Consider the following 18,671-nt stretch of genomic DNA (forward strand, 5'->3'; position numbering starts at 1 on the left):
CTACGGACTAAGCGGCTTCAGGTAGGCGACTGCTGCACCGCACTGTGCTGCAGTGTGGGGTGGGGTGAGGGGCTGCGGCGCGGGGCTGGGAGCTGCTCCCGTCTCGCCCAGCTCCCGGGGTCCTGCAGAGGGACTGGAAGAAGCCAAAGCAAGGGACGACGGACGCAAGAGCCCGCCCGGAGGAGCAGAGCAGTGAGTGGCACTGGCACCGAGCACCATGCAAACAGCCCACACCCCACGGCAGCCCTGAGCCGGGGCTGTGCCGGGGACTGCCGGCTGCTCACTCGTTCCCCTCCCTCAGCAGTTTCTCGGCTAGCGGATGAAGGATCGGAGCTCAAGTCGACACAGGAGAAGCAGGGAGTGTGGGGGAGACCCCCAGATCCTGCCCCAGACCCTCAGCCCGTGCCCTGCCTGCGCTGGGCAGCCCTGCCCGCCTGCTGAGGAGGGGGTGCTGCCCGTGGGCTCCAGCGGAGGAGACAGGGTGCAGCGGGTCTCTTCTCTCTCCTCCTCTGCAGGGCAACCGAGGAGGCAGCGAGGAGGGAGCACCGGGCCCCACAGGACCCACTGGGCTCCCTGCCAACCATATACCATCTGAGCAGTGATGCCTCTCTCTACCCCCTGCCCCCCCCCCCCCCCAAGCCCCCACGTCCCCCTGCCCTCCTCTGCCGCCTATAGGTCCTATCAGTGGGGACAGCTCCTTCTGTACCAAGGAATCTCCCAGGCTCCTGGGCCCCCTGAGGGCCACCGCAAGAGCCCCTGCAGCCTGTGCTTGCTGGCCAACTCGGAGGACTGCAGCAGCCTGTTGAGGAGCAGCTCCTCTCCCCAGAGATCCCTCTACCACTTCCTGGAGCCCTGGCCCAGTGCAGCAACAGAGCCAGTGGTGCTCACACACTCAGGACACCCCCCGCTCTCCCATGGCTGCTGGTGGGGCAGTGGGGAAACTGGGGCTGGTCCTCAGCCAGGAGCCTCCACAGGAGCTGCCAGCAGGGACCGAGAAAGAGTGGGTTCCCAGGCAGGGGACGGAACTGAGAGCGGCAGCATACGCTGTGGGGCTCTGAGCTGCTGCGTGGTGCCAGGTCTATCCAATGTCAGGCAGTATGTTCCCAGCAGACGTCACTGCTAACAACTCTTCCGAGAAAGTGGGGCCGTTTCTGTAGTCGTAGCCTGCCTGGAGAAAGAGCCCCACGGAGCTAAGAGTCTGCTGAGCAGCAAGGGAGCAGAGTCGCTGACTCTCAACCAAGGACTGAAACACAGCAACTCACTCTATTGCCTTCCCCCTTCGCCCGCTGCCTCCCACAGTTGAGAAGAAACCAACCAGGGAGTTCCAAAGGAGGGGACCCCTCCCCCACTCCCCCAAATCTGCTCAACACCCCCAAAGCTCCCCAAAGACAAGGGACTCCTCCCACACACCTCCACTCCCCACACCGACAACCCTCCCCCTCCCCCAACGCTCCAAAAAGCAGCAGTCCTTAGGGCAGACTCCTGAAGCTGACTCCACAGCTACGGCTCCCCGTCGGCTCTGGGGGAGACAAGGGGGCCCCGGGGGTCTCCGTGGGCTTTAAGGGGGTCCCAGGGCTGCCCACGGGCTCCCAGCAATGCCCGTGCGCAACACCCACCCCCGCTTCAGGGGGCCCAGCGCTGACACCCCCCGACCCACCTCGGGGGTACCTGGGGGGACTCGGCCGTGGGCTGGAGGCGGGCGAAGGGGGCACGGCCGGGCTGACCTGCCGGGGGGGGCTGAGAGCGGAGCCCAGAGCGGAGCCAAGCGCCCGGCCAGGCCGGCCCCGGGCACCCTGCGCTGCGGCCGGGGCTGCCGCCACCTGCGGGGAGCGAGCGGGGGGTGAGGGGGCGGCAGCGGGGGACGGGGGGACGGACGACGGGGGTCTGAATCGGCCCTGTTCTCCCCGGGGACCCCCCACTCGGCTCTGCCCCCCCCAAAAAGGCCCAGACCGCCCCCCGAGGCCCCCAGCCCGGTCCCGCCACCCTACAAACCCCCCGAACTGGCCCCAGAGACCTCCGTACCGCTCCTGCCGCTGCCGCTGCCGCTGCCACCGCCACCCCACCCCACCCCACCCCGCTCCCGCTCCCGCTCCCGCTCCCGCCCCCCTCGGCCCTGGTCCCCCCATCTCTCTCGGTACCGAACGCCGCAGCTCTCGACCACCGCCACACAACGGAAACGTTCTCCTTCGCGTCCGCCCAACCGCGCATGCGCCGAGGGGCAGATACGGGCCACGCCCCCTCAGCCCCGCACCACCGCTTCTTTCCGCCCCGGGCACTGCGAGGCCGAAACCAGCGCAGCCCTCCCCCAAATGCGCCGGGACCCCCCTAAACCAGCCCAATCCTCCGCAAAATGAGCCGGGACTCCCTGAAATCAGCTCAGCCCTCACCAAAATGAGCCACACATCCGCCTGCAGAGCTCCGCCAGCCCCCCCGACGGACAACACGGGAATGGGGGGAAAGAAAACAACCAGAAAGGTACTGAAAATAACGTGGAGACGGTGCTTAGAGATCCTTCCGAGAGGCAAAACCCGGCCTTTGTTCTCATTTTTGAACACGGGGTTTCGCAGTGCTTCGCGGGCAGTGGTTATCCAGGGGCATCAGCTATCCCGGGAAGCGAACGTTCCCATCCCGTGTGGCAAAAATCCACTCGCATGAATAACTTAGACAAAACCCGCCCACAAAAGGACAGGAGGCACCTTTGGTCACCCTTTGCTTGAAGCTTCGCTAAAACTGTATACTCAGATTGGCCCTGTCCTGCAGTTTCTTTCCCAGGGTTTTGCCCCAAACCCACGCTTCTAGCCCCGCTCCCCAAGCCCTCCCTCAGGGCCCACCACCTTTCCCCAGCCCATCCTGTCCTTAAAGCTTTTCTTTCCACACACAGCCCTTTCCACTCACCTCCCTCCGGGGCCTCCTCTCTCACAGGCACCTCACAGCCCTGCAAACCTCCTCTCCTTCGCCTCTCCCTCTCCCGAAAACCCATTCCCCCCTCACAAACACCCATTCCCCTCACTCCCCCCTCACACGCTCACTCCCACACCCTCAACCCTTCCCCCCACCATTCTCCCCTCCCCCCTCGACCCACCTCCTCTTCTCTTCTCTTCTCTTCTCTTCTCTTCTCTTCTCTTCTCTTCTCTTCTCTTCTCTTCTCTTCTCTTCTCTTCTCTTCTCTTCTCTTCTCTTCTCTTCTCTTCTCTTCTCTTCTCTTCTCTTCTCTTCTCCTTTTTTCTTCTCCTACCCCTCTCTCTGCCCGTGGGCAGCCCTGGGACCCCCTTAAAGCCCACGGAGAGCCCCGGGGCCCCCTTGTCTCCCCCAGAGCCCACGGGGAGCCGTAGCTGTGGAGTCAGCTTAAGGAGTCTGCACTAAGGAATGCTGCTTTTTGGAGCGTTGGGGGAGGGGGAGGGTTGTCGGTGTGGGGAGTGGAGGTGTGTGGGTCCCTTCTGCCAAAGTGCAGTGAGAACCACGTTCACTGAACCCCCATTCTACATGGACAGGGTCAGTTGGATGTATAGGACCAAGTTGTTGGAATAACCTCAGCTCTTTTATTAGCAATTCCAAGGCATTGGTATTTTGGTCAGTCCATTCCCAGGATTTTCCCTTCCTGAGCAAATCATCAAGGGGCAAGCAATGATGGAAAAGCCAGGGGTGTGTTTACGCCAACAGCTTAAAGTTCCTAGAACTTGCTGTAACTCCTTCACACTGGGTGGATTCTGCCCCTGTTCTGTTTTTTTTAGGGTATCTTGAGGGACCGAAGCAGCTCCTTTAATCCACCAGAGCCCCAGGAATTGCACTTCCTGCGCCGGTCCTTGACACTTGGTGGGGAACGGCCCCAGTTGCAGATCTGACCTTGGGGGATGAAACCAGGCTTGGGTCTAGTGGGAGGTGTCCCTGCCCATGGCGGGAGGTGGAACTCGATGATCTTCAAGGTCCCTTCCAACCCAAACCATTCCGTGAGTCTATGATGGTGTCTGTCCAGCTGATGAGCTCCCACCCGAGTTTCACTCGGCGAAAAGCAGCAGCCGGTGCTTGGGTACCCAAAGGCTTCTTTTACATTTTCCCTCTTCTTTGTTTCTTAACTTTTTCAACTCAAACCAAAGGTGTTGGAAAGGGTGGCCCCGTGGGCAGAGAAATCATTCCTCCCTGCGAGATGGGCTGTGGCACCACAGGGCCATCTCACCTGAAAGGAGGAAACCCACAGGTCACTCCTTTGGTCCAAAGAGTGGAAAAAAATAGAAAAGAGAACCACCACCACCACCACCCCCCACCCCCCACCCCCCCACCCCCAACCACCAAACCAGCCCCTCGCTGAAGGCGTAAGGTGGGAAATACTGCAACAACTGTATTTTTTGCAACAGCCCCACTTAAAAAACGCTGTAATGATTCATAACGACCCATCCGACTAAAACCAGGAGTAGCGGTGACCTACCCGTCAGCTTTTAGCATCCTGCTAACCAGCTTAAAGGCACCGGTGAGGAGAAGAGTTCAGCCACAACCAGCTCGAAGGAGGAAAAGAGGATCTTGCTTTTAGGGGAACGGCTGTCTTTGCAAAAGGTAAGTGCCCCCGTGGCTCGACCGCCCCTTCAAACCTCGATTTCTCCGGCTCAGTTTTCTCTGTAACTGCTCCCACAGCACTGCGGATCCTGCAGCTTTCCCTAAATCATAATAAAACCTTCCCTAAATCCGGCAGCAGGTTTCTGACGTCTCCAACGCCTCCGAGCATCGCATGGGGATCCCACATGCCACCGGTCCCCTGGGATTTCCAGGCTCTGACCCCTGGCTTGGCTCAGGTGCCCTCTTTTTTCACTCAGTTCCTCAAGTTTTAGGTAAAAGGGCACTGGGGCTGCGCCTGCCTGACCCCACAGACCTGTGCCAGAGGGGGGTTTGAAAGAAATGAATAAAAAAAATACTATATGAAAGATAAATAGAATCTCTTTGGATTTTATGTAATGCTAATTAACTATTGCAAATGGGCAAAAATATACCCCCAAGAATGTAGGGAGGAAGAAATGCTCGATTTCTGTTGTGTGCCGGCCCCTCCCTCCCCCCACTCCCCTTTCTGAGCTCCCTGAGCACCCCACGGTCTGGCAGAGGGGACACGTGTGACACTGCTGTCCCCTCCCTCCTGCAGCACAGAGCTCATTGCAATTACTTGCACAGAGAAACAACCAAAATTATATATAAAAAAAACATTTAAAAACCCAAATTAAAGTAAACAACAAAATTTAAACCCCCAAATTTAATAACCCAAATTAAAAAAAAAAAAAAAATTAAAAACAAAAACATAGTTAAGTCATTAAATTTTTCAACCCCCCAAACCCGCTAATTTCAGCCCTTTCCCCAGTCAGCTGGTTCCCCACCCCCAGCCCCAGGCAAATGGGCTTTCTCCCAAAAATCATTGCTGCCCACTCCCCCATCCCCTCCAGCCCCCCCCCCCCCCAAAAAAAAAGCTCCACAGCCCCCTCCACCTCCTCCCCGCCCTCCCAAAGACACGGCAGCGGCGCAGTGAGACAAACGAGAGGTTTATTCCATTTTTTTTCCCATTACGTTCAATGGGCAACAAGAGAAAAAGGGCCGACAGTCCCGGCTCCGGCGGGGGGAACCCCTCAGTCCACAGTGACGCTCCACCGATGGGACCCACGCGATGGCGACAGGGATTTGTGTCATTTGTGTTCCACAGAATGAACCCAAAATAAATTAAAAAAACCCAATGAAACAAAAAAACTAAAACCAAACACAAAACCACACAAAGATTCAAAGTGATAACTAACACAGATTCGCTTGGGGGATTCCCCCACCCCCCACCTCCAGTTTTATTTACAACACGGAGTGTTTCCAAACTAGATCATCGCTTACAATAAAATAAATATATTTCAGCATCTGCACAACAAAAATAATTGCTGTATTTCTACATGTAGCGCACTGGGGGGGGGGGGGGGGAATTAAAATAATTTAAAAAACCCCACCCTTTTTTATTACCTTTTTACATTACACACACACACACCCCGCTTAAGGATCTCTTTTATGCGCATCATTTTAGGAAACTTCTTTCGAGGGGCCCCCGGGGGGTGTGAGGAGCTGTTTGAAGGCACCGAAGCGCACAGCAGCCCCCGTCCCGCCTCGCTGGGAAGGGGCTTTGCTGCCAACTAAAGCATTGCGGGTCACTGCAGGGATATCTCTTTTGATTCCTAAAGCGACTCCAGCAGCAGCTTTGAGAGGGATTTTTCCTCCCGACTCCTCCCCGTAAAATTCTCCTCTGCACAGGGAAATATTAAATCCTCCCAAAATACAGAGCCGGCCGTGGGATCACGGGGCACGAAGGGGGGGACAGGCGCAGCACTGTGTCCCACAGTCAGCCCGGGGGGGTTACAGCCGCCTTTTAGGTGGCTCAGAGTCACGTTGTTAACCAAGACCTCAGCTTTCATTTAATTAAAAATAAATACATAAATATATAAATAAATAAAAAATCTCACCCTGTGAGCAGCAAAAACCCCCGAGCTTCGAATACAGAAGAGGGCTGCACCGGGGAAATCTGCTTTGCTTTTTAAGTAAGGACTTCTGGAGGCAGCTGCCAAGGAGGAAAAGGCACCTTCCCACTTGCCTCCGGGCTCATCCCACCCTGCGAGAGAGACGCGGCTTTGCGAGGAGAGGGGAGGAGGAAAAAACACCACAGCGAGAGAGCCAGGGAGGGAAAAGGAAGGAAAGCGGAGGGACAGCGGAGGGGCAGCCCGGGGACACAGAGCCCCAGGTCTCGCCTGGCCGCTCCCGCCACCACCCGGCGGATTGGAGGGGTTTGATCTGAAGCGCTGCCTTATATTAATTTAACAGCCGGGGGAGGAGAAGGCGCCATTTCTGCCTTTTGCAGCTTCCAGGCTGACGGCAGAGCCGAAACAAGAAAAATAATTATCATAAAAACAAACAAACAAACCAACAAACAAAAATTCCAAAAACACTCCAGTGTAAAACTGGAGCGCAGGGAGCAAATGCTTTTCCTTCGCCTCGGCCCAACCGCTCGGGCACTCCGCGCTGCCCCCCCACGGAGGGCATATCCCTCTCCTGCCAGGGAGAGACAGAAGGGCGAACTGAAGGCAGGACCCCAAACCAGACCCGAGAACCTGGTCGTGATGAAGAAGAAAGTGGAGAAAGCGTCACATACAACAGAAACATTCAGAGTTTATTTTTGGGGAATAAAAAAAAAAGAGAAACAGAAGAGGAGTGAGATATTAAAAAAATAGCACTGAACGATGAAGCGGCAGCAGTCCCTCTACCGCTACAAAACGGCAACAACCCACACATGAACACACGGAGGCGGAACACCACCGAACTCCCACTGACTGTCATGTGCACCTCAGTTTGCTGCTCTGGAGAGAGGGAATGCCTGAAGCACACCAAGGACAGCTGAAACCATCGCCGTGGCTTAAAGGGGAATCCTCCAACTGGAAAACAAAATAAAAGCGGTTTCTGCCCATGTCTGCATGGGCACATCCCCGAGTCACGTTCTCACGCCTCTCCTTCAAAGTCAAGATTCCTAAACATGAAAACTGGAGTTGGGGGGAAGGAGGAGAGAGAAAAGGAGGGAGAGAGTCATCAGTGGGGCTGCTGCCCCGCTCGTGGGACGGCGCCAGCAGAGAGGAGCTGGTTCGTGTGCCGCAGCCCTCGCCGCTTGCTCGGCATTGCCGGCAAAAAAAAAAAAAGCCGTAGGCACGTGCCACTGCTCGCAAAGGAGCACAGCCACGTTCCCACACGATCCTTTACCTCTTTCCTCCCCAGATTCAGACTGTTTCCGTGCTCATAGTGAGAGCCTTCCACACGGGTGTTTTTGATATCTCATCCAAGATATTAATCTCCGAAGGATCAGTCCTGCAATAAATATTTGAGACAGCAATCTGTGACTGTGGGAACTGACGCCACCCAGCGCATCAGCACCAGCAAGAGGAATGGGGGGGAGGAGAACCAAAGCTGCGCATAAGCACAGCGGGTTGGGCGGGAGGAGGAGGTTTGGAAGGCGAGCCGGAGAGCCGCAGAGCTACAGCTCTGTGCAAAGGCTCTGCACAGAATCCCAGACTGGTCAGGGCTGGAAGGGCCCTCTGGAGCTCACCCAGTCCCACGCCTGTCAGAGCAGAGGCACCTACAGCAGTGGCACAGGACACCTCCAGGCGGGTTTGGAATGTCTCCCGAGTGGGAGACTCTCCCACCTCTCTGGGCAGCCTGTGCCAGCGCTCTGCCGCCCGCCCTGCCCATAAATTTGCTCTTCCCACCAAGCTGAGTGCATGGCGCTGGGATGCTCAGCAAAGAAACATGGAGAAAATTCTGCCAACCCACTTCAGGCTAATCTTGCCGGGGGTCCTGCTGCTTGGTGGGGCTTTACCTGTCGCTGCTTGGCTTTGGGATATCCGCGCTGCTGGTCTTGCCCAGTTGCAGCCGAACGGAGTTTGCAGCAGCAGCTTCCATCATCTCCTGGGACTCCTGACATAAAAAGGGACAAATCAAAGTTGTCTGTCTATGATCGAAGTGGAGATAAACTAAACACCCAGCAAAGCCCACGTGCTGCCCTCTCCTTCTGACCTTCTGTTAGCGCAGCCGGGGAAAGACCTTTCACTCCAAACATTTTGGGGGGGGGGGGGGGGGGGTTAAAACCACCCTTATGAGCAAATCTTTCCATCATAATTATAATGTTTATTATAAATGGCACCTTTAAAAATTATACCGCTATTCAAGTGTTAAGATCACTGCTAATTTAAAAACAAGGTTATGATGCGGGATCCAGGATGTCAGGATCTATTTCTATTGAGTTTGGATCTTCCCCCAACATTTCAAGAGAAGCTGTGACGGAAAGAGGCAATCTCAGAGCCCGAGGGAGACATCCAGCCCCGAGCACCCAGCAAGCATCACCTCTTCTTCTTTGGCTTCATTTTTGGCATCGGCCAACTTCTTCCTGCTTTCTGGCATAAGGTCATCCAAAAAGCTGAGCTCCCGCTTTGAGAAGCAGAAGTCCATCACTTTCCGGACAAACACGAGAGCCAAAACCTTCACAAAATGAGAGGGAAGAGGGGGTTGAGGTGTGAGATGATGCTACATTTCACTCCGACGCTGCAAACGTCCCACTGCCGAGCGGCACCGGCTCTTACCATCATGGGAAAGATGATGGCAGCACGGGACACCTTGATGGCCCAGAGCAGGACGAGGCAGATGAGCTGGATCAAGGTGAAGAAATGCACCTTCCGCAAGGGAACGTGCCGCAGGTAGATGAAATCCGGCTGGTGTTTTGCCGGCATCCAAAAGAGCTTCAAGCGATCGAAGAACTGCAAAATAAAAGCGGAAAAGTTACCCCTTGGGGCTGCGGAAAGTTTCCGGCCCTGTTGGGATGTGGAAGGAGTTTTCAGGATCTCGCGTGCAGTGAGAAATCCTGGATCCCACTTTGTTCCTCCCGGGAGCAGCACCCGTTTTCCCTTTGCTCCATCTATAAACCAGTGTGTCCATGAGAGCTGCCCACCAAATTGCAATTATTCCACATTCTTCTATTATAGAATCACAGAAGGGTTTAGGTTGGAAGGGACCTCGAAGACCAGCCAGTCCCACCCCCTGCCCTGGGCAGGGACACCTCCCACCAGCCCAGGTTGCTCCAAGCCCTGTCCAACCCGGCCTTGAACACCTCCAGGGATGGGGCAGCCACAGATTCTCAGGGCAACCTGCACTGGTGCCTCACCACCCTCACAGGGAAAAATTTCTCCCTGATATCTCATCTCAATCTGCCCTCTGTCAGTGTCAAACCATCCACCCTCGTCCCCTTGCTCCCCTCCCTCATCCAGAGTCGCTCCCCAACTCTCCTGGAGCCCCTTTAGGCACTGGACTCCCCAGAGACTTCTCTTCTCCGGGCTGAACGCCCCCAACTCTCCCAGCCTGTCCTCCCAGCAGAGGGGCTCCAGCCCTCGCAGCAGCTCCGGGGCCTCCTCTGCCCCCGCTCCACCAGGTCCATGGCTCTCCTGTGCTGTGGCCCCAGAGTTGGAGGCAGCACTGCAGGGGGTCTCCCCAGAGCAGAGCACAGCAGAGGGCACAATCCCCCCCTCGCCCTGCCGGCCACACTGCTGATGCAGCCCAGGATGCAGTCGGCCTTCTGGGCTGCGATTGTGCATTGCCGGCTCATGGTGAACTTCTCATCAGTCCGCACCCCAGGTCCTCCTCAGACCATCTCACCCCCCCCTCCCTGTTCTTCTATAAAAATATATTTTTAATATATTCTATTCTTCTGTTTGCTATTTGGCATTTCTCAGCCCACTGAATCCCCCAGTGAGGATTCCCACCGGCAGTAGAAATCGCCTTCGCTTTGCACTGAATTCCCCCATTTTCACCACACCAAACACTGCCCTGTCCCAAACCGTGACGCAGAGCGCGCTGAACTTGCCTGGTCCTCCCGCCCTACGTACCTCCTGTGCCCCCACCAATCTTCTCCTTATACAAAATACTTTCACTGCCTGCTTTTGGGGAGGTTTTCTCCCACACCACTGCTTTTTTCCTGCGTCTCTGGAGATGACACAGCAGGGAGCTGCACGCTGTAAGAGTCCGTACCTGAATCCCTCGGAGCGACGACACACCCATATAGAGAAAGACACCATAAAGCACAGGCATGGGTATAAACTGGGAAATTAAAAAAAAGAATGCAATAATTAATTTTTTTAATTGCATTTCCAGTATTACTGCTCTCTTCTAGAGGCACTGCCTAAAATTGCCTAAAGCTTTCCAGTTTCCACATGGTTAGAGATGTTTCAGCTCTCAACACATAGAGGTTTTGTATGTGCGAGTGAGTGAGTGAATGCTCTGCTTTAGGCTGAGCTTCTGAGTTACGTTTCATTAGAATAATCCTGTTTTCCTGAAAGGTTGGAGGAAAATAGGTCATTTCACCCATGAAACTGTACGCCACGTTCTGTGACGGCAGAAGAACATTTCTACACATTTTTGTGGCAACACGCAAAAGCAAAGTGCCTCCTTTTAGCCTAGAGCTGTGGTGACTTTGTGGGAGGAACACACCAGGAAGCCCACGGGGATGATTTTGGTGTGTTTAGCTACTGGGAAAGGCTGTTGGGAGGCATTTGGGGGAGCAAATTGCATCCCATAAGGTGCTGCCTGCTTGAAAGAGAGCAGTGTACTGGTCTGAATCCGCTTCATCGTAACCCATAAACACAGGTGGGCCTGAGAGACACCTGGGAATTAAAGCAGTTGTCCTGCTCGCTTGCCTCGAGGACACCAAACTGGGGTGTGAAGGGCTGGAAAGCGTAACTGAGGCTGGTTCCCACTGTGGGCCAAGCCTCAAGGTTTGGGATCACCTCCTTCTCTGCTCCACACCTACTCAGGCCTGGAGGGAGGGGATGGTTTTTGTCAAACCTCCAAAAAGCTCACGCTTGTTGGGCATTTTGCATTTTCCTCTTACCTTTAACACCGAAGTGAAGAAGACAGAGCAGCCCATGAGCACAAAGATCATCAAGCCGGTGACTCTCTGCTCTCGTATCCCCAGAAACTTGGGTTGTTCTCCTGGAGCCGAGCAGCCAGACTCCACTTTGAGGCTATTGACGTGGGTGATGGACAGGACAGTCGCAGCCACAAACCAGGGCAGCCCCATCACGGAGCACACCCCGAGCATCACGGCCACCATGAAAAGGTCCAGGTGGTACCCGCATCCTTTCTGTGGGCAGCAAAACAAGGAACAGAGCATCTCACAGCACAAGAGCGAGGACAACGTCGCAACTCAGACTCAAACCCTACTTGGGCGCAAGTCACCCTCTTGAAAATTTAAGAGAAGAATTGGCAAAAATAAGGATGGATCCGGTCTTTGCGCAAGCACCTTGCATGAAAATCTGGCAGGAGTTCAGACCAAGTGGATTTGGGAGGTTTGTGCAATAGCTACTTCTCAAAAAAAAACAAACAAAAAAGACTATTTTCATTCATAAAGAAAGTTCTACCACTGGCAAGCAAGGCGTGACCCCGAGTTATCCCTGGCAGTACGTCAAAACAGTTCGTTCCCCCAGCTCCTGCTGGCGTTTTGAAACGAAAACACGCTTCTATAGTGCTCGAAAATTAATTTGTTCCTCCAAAAGATTGCTCATCTGAACTGCCCTCGTTTGCTCCCTGTGACATCACTAATCCAGCAGAGCATCCTGCCACACAGCCTGACGTTGTCCCAAACCAACGCCTTCACAAAGCACTTGGCATAGGAGCTTCTCCCCACACCTGCAGCCCAGAGTGGGGTGGGGATGGGGTCAGCTCTTGCAGCCCCTTACCTTCAGCTTGTGCTCCTTCCTGTTGACAATGACAGCCGTGATCTGCTGGTCCATGAATATCAAGATGGTGCAGAGCAGAGCTGGGATGGGCGTGGCCAACACCGTCCACCAAGGGTTGGGCCCTATGGGGTTGATCAACCACCCGCGGTCGTCTCTGGTAGGCTGCAACAAAGCCAAAACACACATCAGGATCAACTCCCAGCCCAGCCACTTCACTGGCTTTGATTTTCCTCTCCATCGCTGTGCCGCCTCATCTCCTGGCCCTGCCTTCATGTCACCCTTTCCTACGGGGTTCAGCAGTGCCAGCGTCCTCATCGCAAGCACCTATAGATACTTCTGTAGGTATCAAGTTTTGGGGCTGGCTTCCTCTTTCCAGAAGGAAACGATGCACTCGGAGGTGGAAGAGGAGATGGTAACACCACCAGCATCCCCAGACTCAGCCCTGTCCTGTCCCACCATCACCTTGTGGCATCCCCAAGGGCTGAAAGCGGCTCCACACGAAAACACCCCATTACCTTGAACATGTGGGGGACATGGAGCTTCGGCGATGGGATCCCAACCAGGAAGTCAATGAGGACCATGATGACGATGGTGAGGAAGACACCAAAGTCACTTACTGTGGACCGTACCTGGGGCAAGAAAGCAGAGCTGAAAGGGACAGCACAAACGGGGCCATATCGTGAGATGGAAAAGTTAAAGACATCAACAGCATTAAGGCTGGTTAACAAATTCCCACCACTCTGAGAAGATGCAGCCAAATCCCTCGGTTAGATGCTGTTGCTGTGTTTGTACCTGCGAGATCTGGTGTCAGGCAATAAAAAAAGTTTAATTAGGTGGAAAAGGGTGGTTTAAATTCAAACTTTAAAAAAAAGCCAATAAATATTAAAAAATAAGGAAACAGACGTCTGCCACTACAGCTGCACTCACAGCTACAATGGGAATAAGGCACTGAGGCATCATTTACTCCTCAAAAGGAAGAAACAGTGTCTTTTGTGTCTTTTTCTATGGCAGTTCCTCATTTGAATCAACTTTCCCCTTGGGCACACCAGGTGAAAAAAAACCACAAACGAAAAAACAACAACCAACCAACTTTGGAAGACCTGATTTCCCACTGCCTGGGCAAAAAACTGCTCCGGGGCAGGTCGCGAGGCAGGTGGGAAACGCTACGATCGTTTTGCACTCCTGGAAATGAGTGAGGGACATGGAAGTTTGGCCTTCAAGGTCAACATTTCCCAGTTTGACCAAGCGGTGGCAAACACTGCTTAGTGCTCCTGGAAAGCCATTTTGGGAAATGAGTGTGGAGACTGCTGTTGGCCACTCTCTTCTACCTACTCTGGTTGGGAAGTAGCGGCTGGTTTTAAACTTCCTCAATAAGCCCGACAGGACAAAGGTGGAGAAGAAGAGGATGCAGCACCAGAAGAAGACATCAGGTGTGTAGGGGCCATTGTGTCCACAGGCAGGTCCACGAAACTCTCCATGCAAATACCGACATTCCTGGGGAAACAGAGCATCAGAACACAAAGGTAGTGCACATGCGGCAAGGAAACCTCGGATAACTAGGGAGTTTGGAGTATCTTGCTCCAAGATCCGTGACCTCGGGACTGCTGCTGCCAGTGGCGATTTATATTTCACGATCAGCAGCAGCTGAATAAGTGACACATGGAACTACACACGACAGCGGAGAGAGGAGATGTGATGGGACACTGTACCACAGACCTATGGCACATCCTCTGCTTGAACAGCAGGTAACCGTGGCTGAAGAAGACACCAGAGGGGAAGGAAACACTGGAAACTCTTGGGGACGGGGAAGGAGGGCTAAGACAACAGTGGCTGGAAAGGAGAAGAGACAAATTGTCCCTTCCCAGGGGCGGGCTCACAGGACACGGCCAAGGGGGGTGAAGATGTCCATAAGAGCATCCCACCCTGTGCCTGAGCTCTGCTTCCAGCAACAATGGCCCAAGGGGCTGCTCAGACACGCAAGTTTATGCACGTACCTTCAGACAGCGCTGAGTAAGAAAGCAAGGCCTGGAGTTACTAGGAACCAATTAAGGAAGCTAATTACAGCCTTCAAGCATGAACTTAAGTCCTCCAACTTCTCCAATAACCAAAGCACCCACTGAACCTTGCTCCCAGACAGAACCGCTGTCCTGAGGACGACAGTTATTGCCCACCATGTCGGGGATGAGGTGGACTCTCCTTCCCAGGCCCAAGTGGGTTAAACCCACACCATAGACTGAAGTAACGACTTTTCAGAGCAGCACTGGAACAAGTTGGAAGCCCACCATCACCTGAAGGGCTCTGAGCTTTGCACCAGGCCAGCACCCCTGGACCCCGTGGCCACGGCACGAGGAAGCAGTGACTCGGGGCACTTACAGTCACCGTGAGGTTCTCCCAGGTGATGCCAGACACATTGATCTTGGTGCTCTCCCAGAACTGCAGGGTTTCGTTGCTGGGATGGGTCGGTGCCTCACACTTACAGCTGGGAGGAGAGAAGCCAAGACAGGGGTGAGGGGAAGGCGATGGAGGTGCAGCCCTGAGCTCCTGCCAAGGGGCAGCGGCGTTTTAGGAGGAAGAAACCCACTAGGAGATGGTGAGGAAGTCCAGCTTGCTGTGCGTGTGCACAGGGTAGGTCACTCGCAGGTGACTCAGCTTCTCCAGAGCCTCGTAGATGAAGATGATGCAGGTGAGGGAGGCGAAGGCTTCTTCGGTGAAGCGGGTGATGTAGCACACCAAAGAGCTAGCATCGGTGGCCACCAGCACTACGCAGAAGAAGGCGGTCCACAGACCGATGCACGCCCGTAGAGAGAGATAGGAGAGCGCGTAGTCCCTGGGAAAGTAAAAGAAAACGCAGGGTGGAGAGGGCAGCAAGAGGCTCCGAGCCGTGCCTTCCTTTGGGGAAAGTCGGCAGCAATTCAGGAGCGTGTCAAAGCTGCGGATGGTAAATGCAGTTTCCTGCATTCCTGCCTCGGAGGCTAATTGAGGTCAGGTCCCTGTTGCGGAAGGTGGTGTTCTCCCACATCACCCCGATGCCCTAACAGCGAAACCGGCTGGGTTTGCACCCAGTTACCTGCTGCCAGCAAGTTGGGGCTTCATAATAAATTTAATTGCAAAAAGGGGGGTTAATCTCCCATCACAGTTGCCACAACAAAAAGACTGTCATGGAAAATATCCATTTCGCCTGAAAAGCTCCTGCTTTCTCAAAAATCATCAAAACATTGGACCAGAAAACTCTTTGGATATGTGGGTAAAATATATTTCCACTTCCAGCAAAAATCATGCAAAAAAGTGCCCGAGTTTGTACTGAGAGGAAAGCAAATCTTCCCTCATTCCCAAACCAGAGTCATTTGTCTCATCTTCCCTGTGCAGCCCAGCTCGGGCATCCACATCCTTGTGGTTTCTCCTCCTGCTCTTTCACTTTAACCCTAAAAACCCCGGACCACCCCATCCATCCTTCAGAGACCGAGGGCTCCTGCACCGTCACATACTAAAGCAGCAGCGCGTGATGTCTGTGACACAGAAGACAACTTAAATCTACCAACTACCACTAAGAAAAACATCTTTTCTCCATCCCTGCCTTCTGAAGGCGCTCGCAGCACCTGGCCGCAGCAGCCAGCCTTACTTGCAGAATTTGTAGAGGACCTTCTCGAACACGAGGACGGGGCCGGTGCTGCCAAGAAGGGCGAGAGGTTGGCCAGCAAAGAGGGAATACACCACGCCGGTCATGGATGCGCCCAGCAGCGACTCCATGGCACTCTGTCCGGGGAAGAGAGGCAGCAGTGAGTAATTAAATCATTAGAGGGAAAAAAACAAGTGCAAATTCACTGCAGCAAGGACTTTTGCATGAGTTTTGTCCTCCCCCGTGCCACCCAACAGAGAGAGGTGCTCACTATGTGGCCGTTGGTCGCCTCCCCCAGCAGTCCCCCGAAGGTGATGATGGGGGACATGCAGGCACAGTAGAGGAAGAGGAAGGACGCCAGACACTGCAGGCTCAGACCATCCCGAAAGTCACTCCAGAACCAGGGGGCTTTTCGCTTCACATCCCGGATCAAACCTCCAAAGAGCCTGGAGGAAGAAAAAAAAAAAACAACAAAAAAACATTATCGTGGAAGACCACGTTAAGTTTTCTTGGCTGAGGAAGGACAATCACAAGCACAGAGTAACTTCCGTTGCTAAAAAGAAGTCTCCTTCTTCCATTTTAGCCCCAGTAGAAACTGAGGCATACAAAAAACCCCTCCAACAAAAAGAAAAAGAGACCAAACCTGAGAGCCCGTCCCCTCTTATTGCAACAGTCCCTCACTTTGAGAAGCAGCAGAGCTCTACCTGGAGGTACTTACACATCTGCTTCCACCCCAAAGCAAGAAAACCTCTGTGCAACCATGCTGTGGCTCAGCCCAGCTGCCCAAATGTCCCACCCGCCCAGCCCAGGGGACCAAGCTGGGAACCTGGAGCCCCTTCACCGACCCAGTTCACCCCAAAACTCTGCTAGAAGGGAGGTGCGCACTCAGATTTTAGGGGCAAACAGAAAAGCACCCCACCAAACTATTTCAGTTCACACCTTCCTGTCCGCTCCAGTTCAGGACCGCTGTGCTTCTCCGGCTTGCTGTGAGAAGCGCTGTCATCGAGAGCTTCTGGCACCTTCCTTTTTTCCTGTTAAAATGGAAATAAGATAAAGATATGTCTTTGCAGCCACTGGCTTGTTTTGCTTTTTGGGCTGGGTACGTGACCTGTGAATTTGGGCCCCTGAGCAGCACCCCCAGCCGTGCTGCCCTCCTGCCCGTCCCCCTCGTGCCTCTTTCTGCTGCAGCACCCACCTGCGAAGGGACGTTTTTCGGGGGCTCAATTCGGATAGAGGGATCCCACTCTCCTGGCGGCAAAACCATGACCTGATCCAGAAACTCATCGATGCCAGCCACCAGGTCAGCCCGGTTCTTGGCTTTATAGGCAACGTCGTGGAAAACCTGCCGTAGGAGACAACCTGGTGAGAGGATGACCCATCTCGGATGTCCTAACCAGTGCAATTAAGTCTTGGCTAAATGCAAGGTCATTTCCCCCAAATCGCCTGTTGGATTGAAATGGCAGGAAATATTCCCCCCAAAGGAAAAATCTGTGCATCACAGTATTTGTAACCATCTCCACCAGGCTTCCGTCTCCTGTGGCACATCACAGCCTTCTGCTTCAAGAGGAGAAGTTTCACTGGCCCTGGCAATGCCACCACTGGGGACAGCATGCTAGGGACCCTGGGGAGAAGGATGAGGCACGGGCTGCAGCCCAGGTGGGATTTTAGCCTCCAGCAGGCAGCTAAGAGGGACAGCAAACCCTCTTCCTCACTACTACAGAGACAGGGAGAGGTGAAGAAAGCCCCAAAAAATGACCCGGAGATATCTCTTATCTCGTCACACCTCATCCGTCATGATAGTAGCCATGGACCTGCCGATCTCATGGTACTGATGGGCTTTTCCTCCTGGTCCAAGCAAAACAAACAGGAACCTAGGCAAGAAAACCAAAATGAGAGAGAAGAACATGGCCTCACTCAAAGGGCGCCCAAGGAAATCCCTGGGAGCTCCCAGCCCAGAGCATGGCTCCAGGGGGGACATGTAGGCTCACCGACTCCGGTGATGAATTTGAAATGCATCAAAACCAAATGCAAATTTGAATTTTGGGCCAACTTTCATTAAAATTGGCCAATGGGTTTAAAAGCTCCAGCAGGGAAGGGAGAAATGAAAGCAAGGAGATGTGGGTGGGAGAAACGTGCTTGCTCCTACTGGCCGTGTTCCCCTGGGACACCCAACTGATGCGTGAATTTGGTGTTTTGTTGTGGTGTTTGTTTTTTTTTTTAAATAAAAACTTTGCGCTTTTCATTCAGACCTCGTTGGGATGGGAACTTCCGTCATGCCCGAGAGAAGGACAGCTGGGCTCAGGCGGACAAATGCCACGATGGGCTGGCGAAGGAAATCCAGCTCTCCTACGAGCACGTTGCACGCTTCAGCCCCGGTGGGAATTTTCTTCATGAAGCGCAGCTCCGCCTGGGCACGACAAGGGATTTTCAGGACATTACCCCAAAAGCAAAGCCCACAGCACTCTGCAGAACACTCTGCAGCCAAGTTTGCAAGAGCAAATCTGGCCCTAAAGGCGTAAGAAAGCTACGAGTGTCTCACCTTGCTTAGATCCATCGCATTGCTGTCATAGTTCACCCCATTTTTAGCTTCTGCAGTGGTGGGAGATGGGTGAGGAGTGAGTGTTTGGGCTGGGAGGAGAAAGAAAGACACTCAGAAAGACAGGCAAGGAGCAATCGGGACGCTTCTTTGCCAGGAGAAGTCTAATGGGGCCAAAGCCCTGCAGAAACCTCCACCTGGTGCCAAAGCCTGGCAGAAACCCTCACCGGGTACCAAACCCTGCAGGAACCCT

General features: G+C 54.0%; 1 protein-coding gene across 1 annotated transcript in view; it reads right to left on the bottom strand.

Annotated features, from left to right (window-relative positions):
- The window catches only part of LOC309685614 (electroneutral sodium bicarbonate exchanger 1-like), a gene marked incomplete at both ends in the record, with an annotated part of 73,740 nt that extends 55,304 nt beyond the window's left edge, over positions 1-18,436 (bottom strand). The window contains 9 exons of the mRNA XM_082501352.1: positions 8,887-9,021; positions 9,123-9,296; positions 10,561-10,629; positions 11,420-11,671; positions 12,267-12,422; positions 17,099-17,224; positions 17,666-17,753; positions 18,132-18,289; positions 18,422-18,436. Coding sequence (XP_082357478.1) covers positions 8,887-9,021; positions 9,123-9,296; positions 10,561-10,629; positions 11,420-11,671; positions 12,267-12,422; positions 17,099-17,224; positions 17,666-17,753; positions 18,132-18,289; positions 18,422-18,436 — 1,173 coding nt within the window. The remainder of the gene's footprint in view (positions 1-8,886; positions 9,022-9,122; positions 9,297-10,560; positions 10,630-11,419; positions 11,672-12,266; positions 12,423-17,098; positions 17,225-17,665; positions 17,754-18,131; positions 18,290-18,421) is intronic.
- Between the last annotated feature and the right edge of the window lie 235 nt (positions 18,437-18,671).

Source organism: Vanellus vanellus (genome assembly GCF_965231255.1).
Source record: "Vanellus vanellus genome assembly, contig: HAP1_SCAFFOLD_39, whole genome shotgun sequence".
Classification (NCBI taxonomy): domain Eukaryota; kingdom Metazoa; phylum Chordata; class Aves; order Charadriiformes; family Charadriidae; genus Vanellus; species Vanellus vanellus.